General features: G+C 36.5%; 1 protein-coding gene across 2 annotated transcripts in view; it reads left to right on the forward strand.

The window, feature by feature from the left end:
- PCDH19 (protocadherin 19) overlaps positions 1–19,066 on the forward strand; it is a 207,840-nt gene that overhangs the window by 120,905 nt on the left and 67,869 nt on the right. The window contains exon 4 of one of the 2 annotated variants that reach the window (XM_028522926.2): positions 5,183–5,355. In XM_028522926.2, the coding sequence (XP_028378727.1) occupies positions 5,183–5,355 (173 nt within the window). The remainder of the gene's footprint in view (positions 1–5,182; positions 5,356–19,066) is intronic. The other variant, XM_028522927.2, reaches the window with a different exon arrangement.

Here is a 19,066-nt window from a genome sequence, read left to right on the forward strand (position 1 = left end):
GCACAAATTAAGGTTGAGAGGGGTGAAGAGTAGAATTGGAAAGGAAAAAAAAAGATATATGGCACATTCGCTATCATGTTATATACACTGTGGAATCTAGCATTATATTTCTGTATTTTTCCCTAGAACATTACTTACAAACTGCAGGTGTACCCAAGGCTTATATTAGAGTCTTAGGTTAACTAGACAAGACAGTTGGGATTTTTTTCTCTATGAATTTCTTTCCTGCTATGTTTGTTTCCTTGCTATCTTCTCAGAGCAAGGAAAGTCAACAGTGGTTCTTTGCCCCTGCTGCACAACTCTCTTTTTTTCATGCTTGGTTTCTGTGTTGCTATCTGATATACAGTCCTGCAGTGCTTTTGGAACAATATCAAGCAGGGAAAATACAGAAAAAGAACAAGTTACTGAAGCAGTGTGGAAAAGAAAATGAGCATTGGCTTCTAGTCCAATGCATAGTGCTTTCTTTTTCCACCCAAATTTTCCTGGGGCTTTGCAACACTTGGTATGGTGCCTCGTCTATAAAAACTGTGGATACCTGTTTATTGAATGACTAGATGGAAGAAGTTGAAGAAAACCTCAGCATTTTTCTACTGAAAACTAGCACTAAACTTCCTTTATGCCAGGAATTTCTAACCTTTAATGTGCATTAGAATCATTTGAAAGCCTTGTTAAATGCTGTTTCTAGGTCCATCCCTAGAGGATCTCCAGTTTTCACAGGTTCCCAAAGTTATTGTGATATAGGTGGTCCAGTACCCACTTTGAGATCTTCCTGATGTTTCTTTAATATAGTTACAATACTGTTTTTGACTTTCACTCCCATCTAATTTTTAATCTCACATGGCATTCCCTGAGTATGTGGTGTCACCTACTAGGAAGATGTGATCTGTTTCCTTTCAGATTATTCTGTCTTTTGGGAATATTTTTAATATTTTAAAGGGAAAACACGAGTGAGAATTTGAATAATGTTTATTCATTAAACATGTTCTGAGTAACTGTTATATGAAGAGTCTTGTTTTAGTTGTTTTAAAACAAATCTGTCCCTCTGTTGACCACTGGAACAGTAATAGAAACATTTGCATTTACAACACCATTTCAAAAATATATCCTTAATATCTTGTTCCAAAAAAGTTGGTTTACAAGTCTTTTGCCTCTCAAGAGGTGCATGGATAATAAAGCAAGTGAAATCATCATTTTTAAATGCCTAGCATAAATTGTTACTTGTTTTGGGTGAGTAGCCATTTACCAGGCTGCTTTCCAATTTGCAGCATGTTGCTCACTGTGTCTTAATCTGCCTTACACAAATCCATTTATTAAGCCACCAAACATCCTTACAGGATCAGAATAAGTGGTACTTAGTTTGTCAGATGGATAAGCAGATCTTTAAAAGAGTTAACTATTCCTGGCTTAGTTCACTTAGTGTAATGCTTTACAGTTCCATCCATGCTGTCATGGAGGGTAGGAGCTCCTTCTTTCTTTCCACTGCATAGTATTCCACTGTGTAAATGTACCACAGTTTTTTGATCTACTCATTTACTGATGGGCACCTAGGCTATTGTAAATTGTGCTGCTATGAATAAGTGGAAGCTAATCAACAACACAAACAAGCAAGCAAAATATAACCAGAGACACTGAAATTAAAAACAAACTGACAGTAACTAGAGGGAAGAGGGGAGGGAAATAATGGGGGAAAGAAGGGAAAGAGTTGTCAAAGAACATGTGTAAAGGATGCAGAGACAAAACCAAAGAGGGGTAGGATTGAGGGTGGGAGGTGTGGGTGGATGGTGTGGGGGAAAGTGATGGTGGGAAAATGGAGACAACTATATTCAAATATTAATAAAAATGATTAAAATAAAATAAATAAGAGAGTTAACTATTCCAAGGTTTGGGGGAGAGGTATATACCCTTTGGCTTTTCTTTTAGGAATACATGATTTCTAGGAACATGTATAAAGGACCCATGGACAAAGCCAAAGGAGTGTAGGACTGAGGGTGGGAGGTGGAAGTGCGTGGGGCAGAGGAAAGTAGTGGTGGAAAAATGCAGAAAATTGTACTTGAACAACAATAAAAATTAAAAAAAAGAATACATGACTTCTCATGCTCACACTACCAATCCCTTAGTTCTTAGTAGCCAATCCTTCACTATTTTATTGTTTCTCTCCTTTGTACATAAACATCAAAAGCCCTGAGGTGTTTTATAATATTAGATGCATATAAAATAGAACAACCAAATTTGAAAAATACAGATCCATAGCCATTTAGAAGCTATATCCCTGGCATCCAACTCACTTCAATTTAGCATTATATTTATCTTGAAGCTTTTGGAAAGGCATGACAAAATGGTAAGTGTACCAGGGCATATAGTTGCAGTTTTCAGTAAAGAAAGGGTACACAATTGACAGGAGAATTTTTTCCTATTCCTGAATTTTAGGAAAAATGAACATAGTAAACAAAATATGACCAACAGATGATATAGAAACATTCTTTAAATATACTACATTTTCTATATCAATCCTCTAAAAAGACTATGGACATAATATTTAATTGTAACTCAATGAAAACATTGCCATATGGAGTAATGATCATATTAGACAATAATTATTTATTGAACATTTGTGTATACCTGGTACTTCATGAACAGTATCTCCTTGATACCTCAAAATGGCCTTGTGAAGGAGATTTTAAGCAAATGCACTTCATGGACAAGGAAATCAAGGTTCAAAGACATTACATATCGGGCAAGGGTCTAATAGATGAAGTTGAAGACTATGGGGTATCACTTGTTCTAATCACTTCAAATATAGTGCTCTTTTCACTACAGTCTGGAAACCTAACATGTCACAGGAACAGAGTTTAAAGGACCTACAGCAGTTCTCAAATGGGAGTCATTTGGCACTATCTGGAGACATTTTGGTTGTAGCTTCTGGGAGGGACACTACTGGTATCTAGGGAGTAGAGGCCAGTGATGCTGCTAAACACACTAGAATGCACAAGACAATCCCTCACAGCAAAGAATTATTCAGTCTAAAATGTCAGTACTGCCAAGGTAGAGAAACTTTGCTCTAAGGGATGGTTAACTGCATTGTCCTTAAACTATATCCATCATATATCTTAAGCAAGTTTTGGTAACTGCTGAAATGCAGTCAATTCAGGGTTGAAATCACTAGCTTTAAGCATTTTGTGTTGTGGGTTAAAGAAATTTTCATGTGCTTCAGATATCATTGATGCAGATCAAAAAATTAATATTTGTTATAAAATGTAGAAATCAGTAATATTATCCAAGCAGGTATTTCCCTTCTTCTAAGGTGAGGAAGTGCATGTGGGCAGGTCCAATTTTTTTCTTAAAAAACAAACTGAATCTGTTCAAGCTGTGAAATTAGTGCTTATAGGAAACCCTAAAATCTATGCCATAAAGCTAAAAATGCTGGCCAACTTTAAAGCAAGTGTTTCCAATTGGTCTCCTTGACCATAAAATAGTTATGGTTGATTTTGAATAGGATTGCATCCCTTTGTGTCCACAGGGCTGAGTAGCTGCATGACAAAATTTGGTGGAGCCAAACAAGTTGTCCTATTTAGTGATGTTAGTTTTAATAGAGCTAATGATCAGTTATCTTAATAATTAGCAAACAGGTCAATGCTTCATTCTCTCTTGCTCTTCATTTTTCTTATACTTACAGCTTTTCAGTTTCTGCCCTTTTGATCTTTTCCTTTTCATATTCAGGGCAGCAAGCATTCTACATCTAGGTTAGTCATATGTTAAAAGTCTGCTGTGATTCTTTTTGACCAAATTCCATTGTATTCATGGAATAGGTCTTTATCATATGTACTGAATGTTCTTATCACAAAGCCTCAGAGAGTCAGGCTTGTGGATGTTCAAAGTTAAGCAGATCAAGCAAGTTTGCAGTGTCATTTCCACAGGGCTTCCTTTTCAGAGGTATGGTAGATCTGTTGGGACTTGTCTTAATTTGCAAGAATGCCACCCTCCCTTGTTGAGACAACAACACATTTTCTTGAGTATGCCTCTGCTTCTTCCTTGCTGACTAGGGAACAGATTCACCATTCAATAGGTGTTTTAGGTATGTAATTTATGGTCCATGGTGTAGCACAGTTGCAAAGACTGTCAGGGCATACAAAGCATTAGAATTTGCAGAAAGGGGCTCTATGGGTGTACCTTATGTAGTATTGTCTAGTTCATGAGAAATGGTGTGAAGGTGTTGGATAGTATGCTTAGTGCACTGTGTGGTAGATTGATTGAACAAGTGCAAGAAAATATTACCCACAAACACCTGAACTGAAAGTTTCCATGTTCTTAGCAAATCTTTACCCACAGTTTGTTGGAGCTCACTTTCTGGTCCACCTTATTATCTTACTTTTTATGCACTAAGTCTCTCCATTTCTCAGGTCCTTCCTATCCTCTTTCTCTCTGAATATGTTCCTTTGTCTTTTTCAGTTAAAACTGACCTGAGTTCGCTGATCCCAGTAATCCTTTCTATTTTAATTGCATCACCTCAATTACTACTTCCACTTTCATATTTACAATGATTAGTACATGTATTTGAAGAGGCAGTATACATAGTGGTTAAGGGTCTGGTCTCTGGAGCTAGATTGCCTGGGCTTCATAGTAGATCTGCTACATTTTTACAGGCTGTGTGACCTTGTTGAAGTTATTTAACTTCCAAGTGGCTTGCTTTTTTCATCATGAATAGGAATATCTAGTAACATATTTTCTGTTATATGTCTATTAATGTACTTTTCTCTTATAGAGTTGTGATAGTTAAAAAAGTTAATTCATGTCAATCACAACAGTGTCTCATGCATGGTAATTTGTCAGTAAACAGTAGCTATTATTATTTTATTTTGAGTATATAATAAGGGAAAGAAACCTTCTGAAATGATTATATTCTTTGCAAGTGGTGGTTTCACATTTGTAGCTTCTTCAACTTTGCCTGTAGTAATGCACTGAATATAAATGAATGAAAGTATTAGCTTCATCAGCATCCAATTGTGGGAAACTCCCTGCAATGTTAGGTTCCATTATCTTTAAACCAAAATTTATCTTCTTCCTACTTTGTTGGGCAATCCAGTCATTGTTGGCCTCACCACAGAGGTGACATCATTCTGGCTCTGAAAGGTTTTTAAAATTATTCTTACCACAGTTGTAAAACATTGTTCTTTCTTTAACCCAGCAGCTCCACCTTCAAGGACTTAGAGGGCAACAGTCTGAAGGATAGTGGACATGAGGAAAGTGACCAGACTGACAGTGAGCATGATGTCCAGCGGAGCCTGTATTGTGATACTGCTGTCAATGATGTGCTGAACACCAGTGTGACCTCCATGGGATCTCAGATACCTGACCATGGTAAGGGCTGGTTGGATGGATGTAAGTTACAACCATAGACTCCAAAGAAACCAGAATGATTGTGGGCATACTGCCTTACTTTACTATACTGAGTGTGTTGTCAAGGTGTGCACTGTGCTCATGACTCAACCGCTTCTATAGGGTTTTGAGATGTCCTGATACATGACCAGATCCTTCTTTAACCTCCCTGGATGGGATCTCCTACAATTGTATAATATTTAGGCATTTTAAAAGCTAACTGTATGTATATTGCATAAATTATCTTCAGTTAATAACTACCCTGAACACATAGGAAATGAGCAGATTCCTTCTCGTCAGGAATAAACACCCCTTTTACATGATTGTTACATGAATTTAACTGAACAATCAAGTTGCATAGAACATAGCACTAAAGATACCAAAGGGGTGGATTTTATTTCCATATCAGGCTAGTTAACTGTACCCAGACAGAGACTCTGTTCTCTGACCACAGATTGCATACTCTTTATTGTGGGAGGAAAGTACCAGACTTACTATTATGTTTATGGAAATGCATTGTCACATCTCTCTGGCTATCACACAAATCCATGCTATTGGTCATAGAAGATACCAGGGTAAGAAAACATGGCTAACTCAGCATAACATTTGGTGCATGTGAAAAACACTTCAAAGTACAGGGTCTGGCACAAGTCACACCTGCTTGAGTGTGGTTGGTAGGGTAGTAATATGTATGTAATAATTTATTGTTTTAATTTGAACATTTCACCTAAAATGTCATATGGTGTTCTTGAGTGTGATATTGTTATGTTACAGAATATCATGCTTATGATTTTATAATAAAAGGGGTGTTATTTGTGCCAGACCCCAAACATATCAGGAGTAGCATGCTCATGTATGAAGAAGAGTCTATTTTTGTGAAATCAGCCACACATACTTTAGCAAGAGGAGCTATTTAAAACTGTGTTAGGCAGAAATCAGGGTGCAAAAACATTAACAGGATTCAGTTAAGGCAGAATGTTCAAATGGACTTGGGCAGAAATGTAATTTTCAATGTTTTACTGATGCAAACATGTTAGGCAAACAGCATGTCTTTTTCACTTAAGAGCTATTAATTCAGCTCATGTTTAGACTCAGTGAATCTTCAGAATGCTTGGTTATGTCTTGAGAGAAGCTTGATGCAAGCTCAACTGGAAGCTCCACTGCTAAAAGACTTAAAGATGAAAAAACAAAAATTGGTTATTATGTGCTGGTCTTCAGCAGTTTTACTCTACTGTAAACACTATTAAATGCTGTTTTGGTCTTGTAAATGAACCACAGGAAAAAAATTCATGATGTACAAAACAAAATGTTTTCCATGGAAAAAATTTAGTCACTGTAGATTCTATTAGATTGTCTAATCCATCCCTCCCCAGTAGATCCAAGTATAAAGGTCTATAATATAGAGAGGTCACTGCTGATTGTGTACTTCTGCCTTCCCTAATTGGTGAGTGGTGACATCCTTAGAGATAATATACTTTCTGGGCAACCTTACTAAGTCTAATGCTAAAAAAATTAAACATTTACATAACCAAAAAAAAGACTTTTTAATTCTCAGATTAGCAGTGTGTCATGGGACACAGACTGATATGTATCATTTACTCTTCTTGAGTCTCAAAGAAATGCTATTTCATTTATCTCAGAAAGAATTTTAGTTAGACCCTCTCTAAAATAAAATGACTTTAGGAAAGTAAATAGTCATAATAGATTCTCACTTTATGCTTGGGTAGAGCATCTGTTTTAATTTCTTGTCATATTTCTCCAGGAAAATGGTATCAGTGGACTGCAGCTAGTTTTTTCTGAAGGAGTGTTCCTTATAAATGGGATGTATTGTATGTGTGTGTGTGTGTGTAATATACAAATGAGAGTATTATAAAGCAAGTGTGTGGCATTATCTTGAGGCTTTTCTACAGAAGAGATGGTGACTATACACACACACACATTTTTTTTGCTGTTCCACTTCGGCAACAATTTAACATTTTGTTTCTTAATATTCAATGTTCATGTGTGTATCTTCATTATTTCCATTATTCCAGCAGTGGCTAAACATTGAACCAACCCTTGTGTTTGTTCTTTTTAACTTGATTGAATCATTATATTTCAGGTGCAAAGGGAATTCTGATATTGCTTATATCTCAGGCTCTTCCTTATGATACGCCAGTACTTCTGAGCTTTCCATAATGATAATTACTGTATTTCAAACCAACTCTAGGCTAGCTACAAAGTCTGTGTCATCAATTCACTTAGGTTGATTATCGTTACTTCAAACAGCAACAGTGATTTCAAAATTAGTATTTTATAGCATTTTGTTATCTCAAACCTGGATTCACATAATAAATATGTTCCCTTTTATCCCAAGGCACAGTGGTTGAAAAGCAAGCACTGACTTAATTTACCATGTGTGTGTGACCTTGTAACCACTCTAATTTGAATAGTTTAGTTAGATTCATTCTAGGGCAATATGGTATTGTTGTTTCTGAGGACTACCAATTTAGAAAGTTAAGGAGGAAAAATGAAATCTCCCCTGGACTCATACTGGCACTGAAAGTCTCAAAGATTCCTTGAGGAAAAAAATAGTTACAGCTCTTTTTGTTTCATTGATACTGTGATAGACATCCCAAACCCAAGTTCCCTGAAATTCTGGAGGTTCCAGAGCTGAACTGTTTTTGAAGTTTGAGTGGATGCCTCTGGAGAAAGACACGGGTTACAATGACATTGTCGGGCTAACTGATCCTGATGATATTTCTTCTGGTTCTGTCAGAACCACTCCAATGTTGGGCCAAATATACCCAACAGAGTGTACCTTACATTTTTGTTTTGGAGAATTTGACTCACCTTGGATTTCATATCTGTAGCTCTCTCCTTGATGTTTCTAATTTGGATATTAGCACAGCATCTTTCTTTGCACATATGTGGACACATAATTGATGGGAACCTTATGGTTTTCAAAATAAAGAACTTTATTAATCTGTTAATTTTTTTCCTTGAGCAGGAACAGGTTGTTCAATGAGTTAATATTGTGCTGCTAGTGTTTGAGGAAAAGGTACAAACTACATCTGCTCTACATTTCTGAGACACCTAGACCCTGTGCCTCTTCATACTGCCAAAATTATTTTTGGGCTTTGTTCTGACAACTTTACTATAGCAAAACACTCTTTAGCATGAATTTCAAGGATGCTTTGTGACTCTCAGAGTAAAGGCTTAAATTTCTTAATTTTCAGCAACTCTTTCTTGAAAACACATTCTAGGGATAGGAACCCAGAATCACTATATTTAACCAAGGAAGGAGAATGCCTGGAAGTTTTTATTTTTCAATTTTATTTATTTATTTTAGACAGAGGGGAAGGAAGGGAGGGAGAGGGAGAAAAGCAACAGTGTGTGGTTGCCTCTCACACACCCCCCACTGGGAACCTGACTTGGCCAGCAACCCAGGCATGTGCCCTGACTGGAAATAGAACTGGAGACCCTTTGATTCACAGGCCAGTGCTAAATACACTGAGCCACACCAGCCAGGGCTGTCTGGAAGTCTTTTGCACTCAAAGGGCGAAAGTTATGGTTTAGCCACATGACTTTGGATTGTGCTTTGTGTTTATTGCTTCTACCAAACACATCTGTGAGCTGAGGCAGGATGGAGATAAGAGGAAATGGCAAGAATATATGCTTTCAGGATTATTATCAATCTTGGTATTATTCTCTATTCCTAAAAACCAGGTCAGTGTGTTGATAAACTAGTTGAGTTGAATTTCCTGGTTGCCAGGTGACTGAATTGCAAATTCATTTATCATTTGCAAGTGCCTTTCAATTAAATTGTCTCAGCTTTTCCCCACTACTATAGTTCTTGTTCCCAGAAAAGAAGGTAATGAAAATTCTTTATCATATACTTTCTACTGGCATATGATACTTTTTGGAATGCTGTTTCTCTGTAATTCTCAGAGTGCCTTGAGAATAAGTAAATGCTATGACTAAACAGATTTTACCGCCTAATTTGTTTTCTGAGGTGATTTGATGCTGATTGAGAGTCACAATAAAATATTTTAACAATGCCTTCCTTCCTTGAATTCAAGTCATTTGGTAAAAATCACAACATTCTGGCAAGGGCAAGAATTTCATCTCATGCAATGTCTGCAGTCTTTAAGAAGAGTAACTGACAAGGGTCCTAGCTGGTGTGGCTCAATGGATTGAGCACTGGCCTGTGAAACAAAGGGTCTCTAGTTTGTTCCCAGTCAGGGCACATGCCTGGGTTGCAGGCGTGCGAGAGGCAACCACACTGATGTTTCTTTCCCTCTCTTCTCCCTCCCATCTCCCTCCCTTCCCCTCTGTCAAAAATAAATGAATGAATTATTTTATAAAAAAAAGAAGAAGAGTAACTGATAAGAAGGTTGGTCAGAGATGCCAGAGGCTCATGAGTTTGGTGCACAATTGGGGGTATCACTGGTCTTGAATCTGTTCCTATCAGAGTTTTTTATGGGTTGAACAGTACTGGGGTTAATAGGTTTCTGTCTTCTCCTTGCTTGTTTGAATGACCATTTTCAATGGTATGTATATTCTTGTTATGCTTACGTAAACATGTAGTCCTGATATGAAATGGGAGTTTATGGAGATCATGTCCTAGAACTGTGCATGCTAGTCCCAAGCCCAACCAATTTGTTTCAAATAACACTCTATCTTTCTTACTTTATGATATGAATTATTGATTATAAATTCATCAGCTGATGAATTTATACAATGAATTGATTGCCTTTCTATTCTAATTGACTCCAAATGGAAGCAACATACAGAAATTTGCAATGACATTTATCTCCTTTTCACATCCAAATGGACCCAAATGCAATATAATGATTGCTTTATTTCTGGGAGTAAAAAAAAAAGCCTTTTTTTTTTTTTTGCATTTTGCTAACTTGTTTATTTGCTAGTTTCACCACCTGAATATCATTTAACATTTTTTTGGTGTAAAACATGGATTTGAAGAACTTGATCTAAGACTAATGCAACTATTACAAATTACTGATGAAAATGTTCTGTAGGCTGCGTACTATACATAGTCTAGTTTCAACCACAGGTGTATTAAGATATTTACACTTTCAACACTATACCAACAATGTATAATTTCATTTCCTCTAGCCTTTTAGTGAAATTATAATTCACTGACTGAACATCTCTTCCTTATCCTTTTACCTATCTCTGACTCACCTCTCACCTTACTAAATTTCCAAACACTCATCTCAGTTAGCCTCTTGGCAAAATAGCAAGTTCTTAGTGGAGAAGATTTTGTAACATTGCAAAGCAGTATGCTGCTGGGTTCTAGAAATGGTGGCATGGACCAGATGTTCATAGAGTAATTGAAAATTCCATTTTATCAGAATAGCATTTGCTGTCAAAAAGTTTTATCTTTACTTCAACAAAGAGGTTGATTAGATCCCCCTGGACCTGAATTTGCATCTGTGAGGCTAGATGTACTGTTTTGTAATTCATGTGTTTTTTTTTTTTTACTCCTGGTTTTTTTCATATGGAATCTTTTGAAATGTCGTCATCCTCTTGCATATATACCAAGTAAAATGTTTAATTATTTGAAGAGACGAATGTATAAGTATATGGTATATCTATATGTGTGAATTTTAGCTTCTTTTTGTCTTCTTTAGCTTCTAATACCTAAGGTAATTAGGTATACAGAATTCTAATACCAGGCAGAAACAATCCATACATGGATATATATCATCCATTTATCCAGCAATATTTTTAAATGCCCACTATGTGTCTGGCTCTGGAAATTGAAGTGTCAACTACTGCTGTTAGTGACTGTGAATGTTATCTTTTTAGCTTTGCATATCTGGGATTTACTGAGGTGACTAAGGTGAGCTCAATGAAATGAATAATTCTTTCTGATTTTAGATATCATTATAAGAATAGAGCTTAAGACTATTAAAAACCCAATTAGTATTGTGCCAAAAAAGCAAAGGAAATAATAAGACTGTTACAATCAAGATCTTATTTTTGTTAAGAGTATCATGAAAGATTCTTCATTGATGTTATAATTTTAACTGTCTCAATGAGAAACATTTTCTTTGTAAAACTGTCTGCTCTGAGGTTGAACTTCCTGCTCACTTTTAGTTAATGTCACCACAAATTGGTAGGTTTGATCTCTGATATGCCCAGTTACCTTGCTGGTTTAGAGACACTCAATGGTACTCAATGTCCAGCCTCCCTCTTCCCCTGATGTCTAGGAACTTTATCAATTCTCAGTCTCAGTAGTGGCTGGACAGGTGGGAAGAAAGGTGACAGGTAGATACTTTTGTTTATTTCAATTTCATTGCTGAGCCAGATCATTGGACTCCTTCCAAAGTGTTACTTACATTTTATTGGCAAGATAGTTGCTGAAATGAAAAACCATACTTAACTAATGGAAATATTGATGCTGTTAGCAGTTGTTTGCTAACATGCTTTTGGCATGGGCCCTTTGTCAGAGAAATTTTTAGGATAGTTCTGTATATCTGTTTTGAAGTAGAAACACTATTCCTCTTTTTAAAATCACATTGTTCTTTGCTGATCCACACAGAACTTCTAGTTGTCTCATATTCAATGTCTATCATAAAATTTAGTATTATTAATAATTACTTGTGGTAAGAGGTTCATTATTCATCAAGTGAATAAATGCCAGGGGCTTTCTTGACTGGTTAACACTAAGAATTTATGTATTTCTAAGCACTTGGAAAACACTAGAGAATGGAGTGTATGTAAAAAGAGCACACTGAACAGTTAAGAATTTCATTCTCTAGGAGCTTATGGCCCACTACCACAAATAGTCCAGTATGGAATACATGGCATACAATTACTGAAGAAATTAATTAAGGTTATTGGAACTGGAAAGGAAAATGCATTTCAAAGGATACTTTGGTATAATGGGATCCCTTTAGAGAAATAGTGGAATCCAGGCCCTGATATAGATAAAATTATGCTCTATTTGGGTGATTTGCTATGAATATTTTCCAGTTGCCTCATGATAAAGTAAGCTCTGTTAGCTATGATAAACAGGGACACTGGCAATATGATAACAGAAGAGAAGCACATCAAGTTGTTGTACAGGGCTAGATCATATGGCTTGTTTTGTATACTCAAAAAGTCCATTGGATTATCAAGATCATTATATTTTTAGGGTCCTTTGATCTATTTAACATTATTTCTTACCTACCCAGAAGATGGTTCAGAGCCATAAATAAACTTGTTCCATCAGTATGGAGAACATGAATCTAAACTTGGCACTTCCAACACACTTGTGAAATATTTATGGAATATTTCACAAATATTCCATAAATATTTGTGAAATATTTTTCCTGTTTATTTTCCCTTTAGTGCCTTTATTATGGAATAACTATAGGGAATTAAGTCCAGTCATAATTTAAAGAGCAATTTCAAGAACATCAAAATCTTGTGTTCTTTCTTTCTTTTTTAAATTACCTTATTGTTGTTCAATTACAATTGTCTGCATTTTCACCTCACCCCTCCCTGCACCCCAGCCAAACCCACTTCACTCCCTTGCTTCCACCCTTCCCCTTGGTTTTATCCATGTGTCCTTTATAGTAGTTCCTCATAACCCTTTTCCCCACTGTCCCCTCCAGGCTCTTCTCTGGCTATTGTTAGATTGTTCTTAAATTCAATGTCTCTGGTTATATTCTGTTTCCTTTTTTGTTTTGTTGATCATGTTCCAGTTAAAGGTGAGGTCATATGGTATTTGTCCCTCACCACCTGGCTTATTTCACTTAGCATAATGCTTTCCAGTTCCATCCTAACTGTCACAAAGGGTAGGAGCTCCTACTTTCTCTCTGCTGTGTAGAATTCCATTGTGTAAATGTACCATAGTTTTTTGATCCACTCACTTGCTGATGGGCACTTTGCTTGCTCTCAACATTTAGCTACTATAAATTGTGCTGCTATGAACATTGGAGTGCATAAGGTTTTTTTGGATTGGTGATTCAGGGCTCTTAGGGGATAATCTCAACAGCAGAATTACTGGATCAAAAGGCACTTCCATTTTTAGTTTTCTGAGGAAATTCCATAGTATTTTCTACAGTGGCTTCACCATATGCATTCTCAGCAACAGTGCACTAGGGTGCCCTTTTCTCCACATCCTCTCCAACATTTCTTTGTTGATTTGTTTATGATCACCATTCTAACTGGTGTGAGGTGGTATCTCATTGTGGTTTTAATTTGCATCTCTCTAATGGCTAGTGATGCTAAGCAACTTTTCATATGTTTCTGTGCCCTCTGTACGTCCTCCTTAGAGAAGTGTCTGTTCAAGTCTTTTGCCCATTTTTTAATTGGGTTTTTTGTCTTCCTGGAGTGGAGTTGTGTGAGTTCTTAATATATTTTGGATTTTGTCTCCCTGGAGTGGAGTTGTGTGAGTTCTTTATATATTTTGGAGATCAAATCATTGTCTGAGGTATCATCGGCAAATATGTGTTCTCATATGGTTGGTACTCTTCATTTTAGTGCTGTTTTTTTTAGCCATGTAGAAGCTTTTTAATTTTATGAGGTCCCATTTGTTTATTCTTTCCTTTATGTCCCTTGCTTTAGGGGACATGTATGTGAAGATATTGCTATGTGGAATGTCTGAGATTTTCCTGCCTATGTTCCCCTCTAAGAAGTTTATGATGTCACAACTTATATTTATGTCTTTTATCCACCTTGAATTTATTTTTGTGTATGGTGTAAGTTGGTGATTGAGTTTCACTTTTTGAATGTAGCTGTCCAGTTCTCCCAAGACCATTTGTTGAAGAGGCTATTTTTACTCCATTTTATGCTTCTGCCCCCTTTGTTGAATATTAATTGACTGTAGAGACTTTGGTTTATTTCTGGGCTCTATGCTCTGTTCCATTGGTCTATTTGTCTGCTCTTATGCCAGTACCAGGCTGGATTGATTACAGTGATCTTGTAATACCATTTGATACCAGGAATTGTGATCCCTCCTTTTTTGTTCTTCATTCTCAAAATGGCAGCAGCTATTTGGGGTCGTTTATGGTTCCATATAAATTTCTGAAATGTTTGTTCCATATCTGTGAAATATGTCATTGGTACTTTAATAGGGATTACATTGAATCTATAAATTGCTTTGTGTAGTATGGATATTTTGATGATGTTAATTTTTCCATTTCATGAGCATAGTACATGCTTCCATTTGTTTGTGCCTTCCTTAATTTCTTTCTTCAGTGTTGTATTGTTTTCTGAGTACAGGTATTTTACCTCCTTACTTAGATCTATTCCTAGGTACTTTATTTTGCTGGTTGCTATATCAAATGAGATTTTCTCCTGATTTCTGTTTCAGAAGTTTCATTGTTAGTATACAAAAATGCCTTTGATTTCTGAGCATTGACTTTGTATCCAGCTGTTTTGCCAAATTCATTTATCGGGTTGAGTAGTTTTTTGGGGGAGACTCTAAGATTTTCTATGTACTCTGTATGTCATCTGCAAACAATGATAGTCTTCTTTCATCCTTTCCAATTTGGATACCTTTTATTTCTTTTTCTTTCTTGTCTGGTTGCTGTGGCTAGAACTTCTAGTACTATGTTGAATGAGAGTGGTGAAATGGGCATCCTTGTCATATTCCTGATATTAGTGGGAAAGCTCTAAGTGTTTGTACATCGAGTATGATATTGGCTTTATTTCTTCCCTATATGGCCTTTATTATGTTGGGGAATGCTCACTCTATTCCTACTTTGCTGAGTGTTTTAATCAGAAATGGGTGCTGTACCTTATCAAATGCTTTTTCTGCCTCTGCTGATATGATCATGTGATTTTTGTCTTTCATTTTGTTTATGTGGTATATTATGTTTATTGATTTGTGTATATTGTGCCACCCTTGCATCCCTGGAATGAATCCCACTTGGTCATGGTGTATGATCTTTTTTCACATATTTGCCAATATTTTGTTGAGTATTTTAGGATCTATGTTCATCAGCAATATTGGCCTGAAGTTTTCTTCCTGTGTTATGTCTTTATCCGGTTTTGGGATTAGGATGATGCTGGCTTCATAAAAAGTGTTTGGGAGTCTTTCATCTTCTTGTATATTTTGAAATAATCTGTGGAGTATGGGGGTTAGCTCTCCCTTAAGTGTTTTATAAAATTCTTCTGTGAAACCATCTGATCCAGGGCTTTTGTTTGTCCAAAGTTTTTTTATTACTGTTTCAATTCATCAGCTGTTATTGGTCTGTTAATGCTTTCTGCTTCTTTTTTATTGGGTTTTGGAAGATTATATTTTTCTAGAAATTTGTCCATTTCACCTAGGTTTTCAAATTTCTTGGCATTTACTTTTTTGTAGTAATTTCTTACAATCCTTTGTATTTCTGTGGATCAGTTGTACTCTTTCCTGTTTCATTTGTGATTGTGTTTATTTGGGTCCTCTCTTTTTTTTCTTGATGAGCCTGCCTAAAGCCTTTTCAATTTTGTTTATCTTTTCAAAGAAACAGCTCCTGGATTCATTGATTCTTAGAATTCTGCTTTTAGTCTCTATGTAATATAATTCTTCTCTGATCTTGGTTATTTCCTTCCTTCTGTTTGCTCTGGGTTGTCTTTGTTGTTATTCCTTGAGTTCTTGTAGGTATAGTGTTAGGTTGTTTATTTTAAAAGTTTCTGTCTTTTTTAGGTGGGCCTGTATTGCTATGAACTTCCCTCTCAAGACTGCCTTCCCTGTGTCCCATAAATTTTGGTTTGTTCTGAGTTCATTTTCATTTGTTTCCAGAAAATTTTTGATTTCTTCCTTAATCTCATTCTTGACCCATTTGTTGTTTAATAGCATGCTATTCAATCTCCATGATTTTGAGTGTTTTTTTTTTTCCTTGAGGTTGGTTTCAATCCCTTGTGGTTGGAGAAAATGCTTGATATGATTTTAATTTTCTTGAATTTCTGGAGGCTTGTTTTGTGATCTATCATTTGGTCTATCTTTGAAAATGTTCCACGTACATTTGAAAAGAATGTGTATTTTGCTTCACTGGGATGAAAGGTGTAGTAGACTCTTATTTGTGGCATGGGCCCAGCTCCCACTTGGAGATGCACAGGACCCACACCCATGGATAGGTTCTCCTGTGGGGAATCAGTCCTGCAATGTACTTAGGCCACAATGAGTCTTGCTTTTTGCTAAAACTCCCTCACTCTGAATTGAGGACATTTACTGCAAACAACTTCCTAAAATCCATTGTAAACCTTCCAAGGATGAGTGTAACCTGTCAAACTACTTTTGCATTTTCATTTGCAAATATCCCTCTTCTATGATGTGATTAGCAGCATTGACTCCTTTGTTTTCTGTAAAAGGTAACCACCTAAAACTAGCCTGTGCATAGTTAATGAGGACCTTCTTGTAATGTGCCTAGTAAGACAACAAAAGCACATTGGAGCAAGGGTGGAGGCTTTGGCTCCCCTTGAGAGAAAAGCCATGCCATCCCTTTCCCTCCACCGGATTCGGTAATCCACGTGAATGTCTCATTTCATCCATAATGACGCAGACCCCACAAGCCGGGGTCTGCATCAAAAGGCTCTCTATATATATATCAGTTCAGTCCATTTCATGTAGGACATTGTTCAATGTCACAATATCTTTGTTGGTATTTTATTTGGAAGATCTATCCAGTTTTGACAGTGGAGTGTCAAAATCTCGTATTATAATTGTTTGGCTGTCAATAACTTTCTTGAAGTCCTCCAAGACTTTCTTTATATAGTTCGGTGCTCCTATGTTTGGTGCATATATATTTATAATGTTTGTGTCTTCTTGATGAATTCTTCCCATGAGTATTATGAAGTGACCTTCTGGGTCTCTTTTTATGGCCCTTTTTTGGAATTCTTATTTTGTCTGATATGAGTATTGCTACTCTGGCTTTTTTACTGTCCATTTGTCTGGAATATTTGTTTGCAACTCTTCCCTTTCAGTCTGTGTATGTCTTTTGTTTTGAGGTGGGTGTCTTGTAGGCAACGTATGTGTGGATCACAATTTCTTATCCATTGAGCTATTCTGTGTCTTTTGACTTTAGCATTTAATCCATTAACATTTAACGTTATTATTGATAGGCACTTATTCATTCCCATTTTTTGGTACCTGTGTTCCTCTCTCTCACTCTTTCCCCTTTCTTTTCTTAAGGCAGTCCCTTTAACATCTCTTGCAGAGATGGTTTGGTGGAGGTGTATTCCTCAAGGCTTCTTTTGTCCAAAAATCTCTTTATTTGGCTTTCCGTTTTAATTGAGAGCCTTGCTGGATAAAGTACTTTTGGTTGCAGGCCTTTAATTTTCTTTACTTGGAATATTTCTTGCCATTCTCTTCTGGCTTGGAGTATTTCCATTGAGAAGTCAGCTGCTATTCTTAGTGGGTCTCCCTTGTATGTTACATTCTGTTTCTCTCTTGCTACATTCAAGAGTCTCTCTTGTCTTGGAATTTTGCCATTTTAATTAGGATTTTAATCATAATTAAAGTGTCTTGAAGTGGGTCTCTTTGAGTTCCTCTTAATTGGGATTCTCTGCATTTCTGGATATGTATGACTTGTTCTCTCATCAAATTAGGGAAGTTTTCCATGATAACTTTTTCAACCAGATTTTCTATCCCTTGCTCTTCTTCTCCTTCTGGTATCCCTATTATATGGATATTGTTACCTTTTATGTTTTTTTTAGCCCCCTTACCACCTGTTCATTCTTTCTGAGTCTGTCTTCCTTTTTTTGCTGTATGTGGATGTTTTTTCTACCTTGTCATCTAGCTCACTAATTTGATCCTCTGCTTCATCCAGCCTACTTATAACTCCTTCTATTGTGTGTTTTTATGTCTGAGATTTTATTATTAATTTCTTCATGTTTTTTGTTTATAGTTTCGGTTTCCTTTTTCATGCTGATGTAGTTCTCAGTCCAATCCTTGTACTTGCTTGTCTGTAAGTTCCTTGAGCATCTTTATAACCATTATTTTGAATTCCATATCTGATGGTTTGGTTACCTCCATTTCATTTAGCTCTTTTAGTGGGGAATCTTCCATTCCTTTTTATTGCATGTTCTTTTTTTGCCTCCCCATTTCAGGTGACTCTTTTTGTTTGTTTCTTCACCTCCTGATATTTTGCTTTGCTGGCTGTCTTTTAGGGTGAACTTCTATGGTAGGAACTTTATGGGGTTCAGTGTTGTGTTCTTTTTGATCTCCTTGTCTGGATGCTCAAGGTTTGCCATTTTTTGTATTTGTGTGGGATCTCTTGTTATATGTGGGTTTTTACCTTTTGATGGTTCTTTTTGGTAGTTTTTCTCCTCCAGCAGGTATACTGATGTTTTTAGCTCCAGCTTTCAAGGTCTGTGCTCATAAGAAACTAAACACTGTATATAGGAGTTGAGAACCTTCTCTAAGCAACAACGTTTTATCAGTTAGCCTTTATTTTCTTCTGAGCTTTCATTTTGTTTGCACTACAGTTTTTCACTGTGGAGCCCACCATATTCTCCTGCTCCTCAATGCAGCCAGACCTATGACTTTTTGACATGAATGTCTTTTCATTTTCTCTTCTTCTAATGCTTGACCCAAGTAAAACTTCAGGCATTGAAAAATCACCAAGTACCAGATTGGAAAAGGTTTGAGCCATCAGAAAAGTTGCATTTTAGAGACTCAAACACAGCCCACAGTGGGTAGACAAAGCAGATTATTTTGCAACTAGGCACAATGGAGCCCCATAAGCCAATTATTCTGTCATGCGTAGGG

The sequence above is a fragment of the Phyllostomus discolor genome, chromosome X (genome assembly GCF_004126475.2).
Source record: "Phyllostomus discolor isolate MPI-MPIP mPhyDis1 chromosome X, mPhyDis1.pri.v3, whole genome shotgun sequence".
Taxonomy (NCBI): Eukaryota; Metazoa; Chordata; class Mammalia; order Chiroptera; family Phyllostomidae; genus Phyllostomus; species Phyllostomus discolor.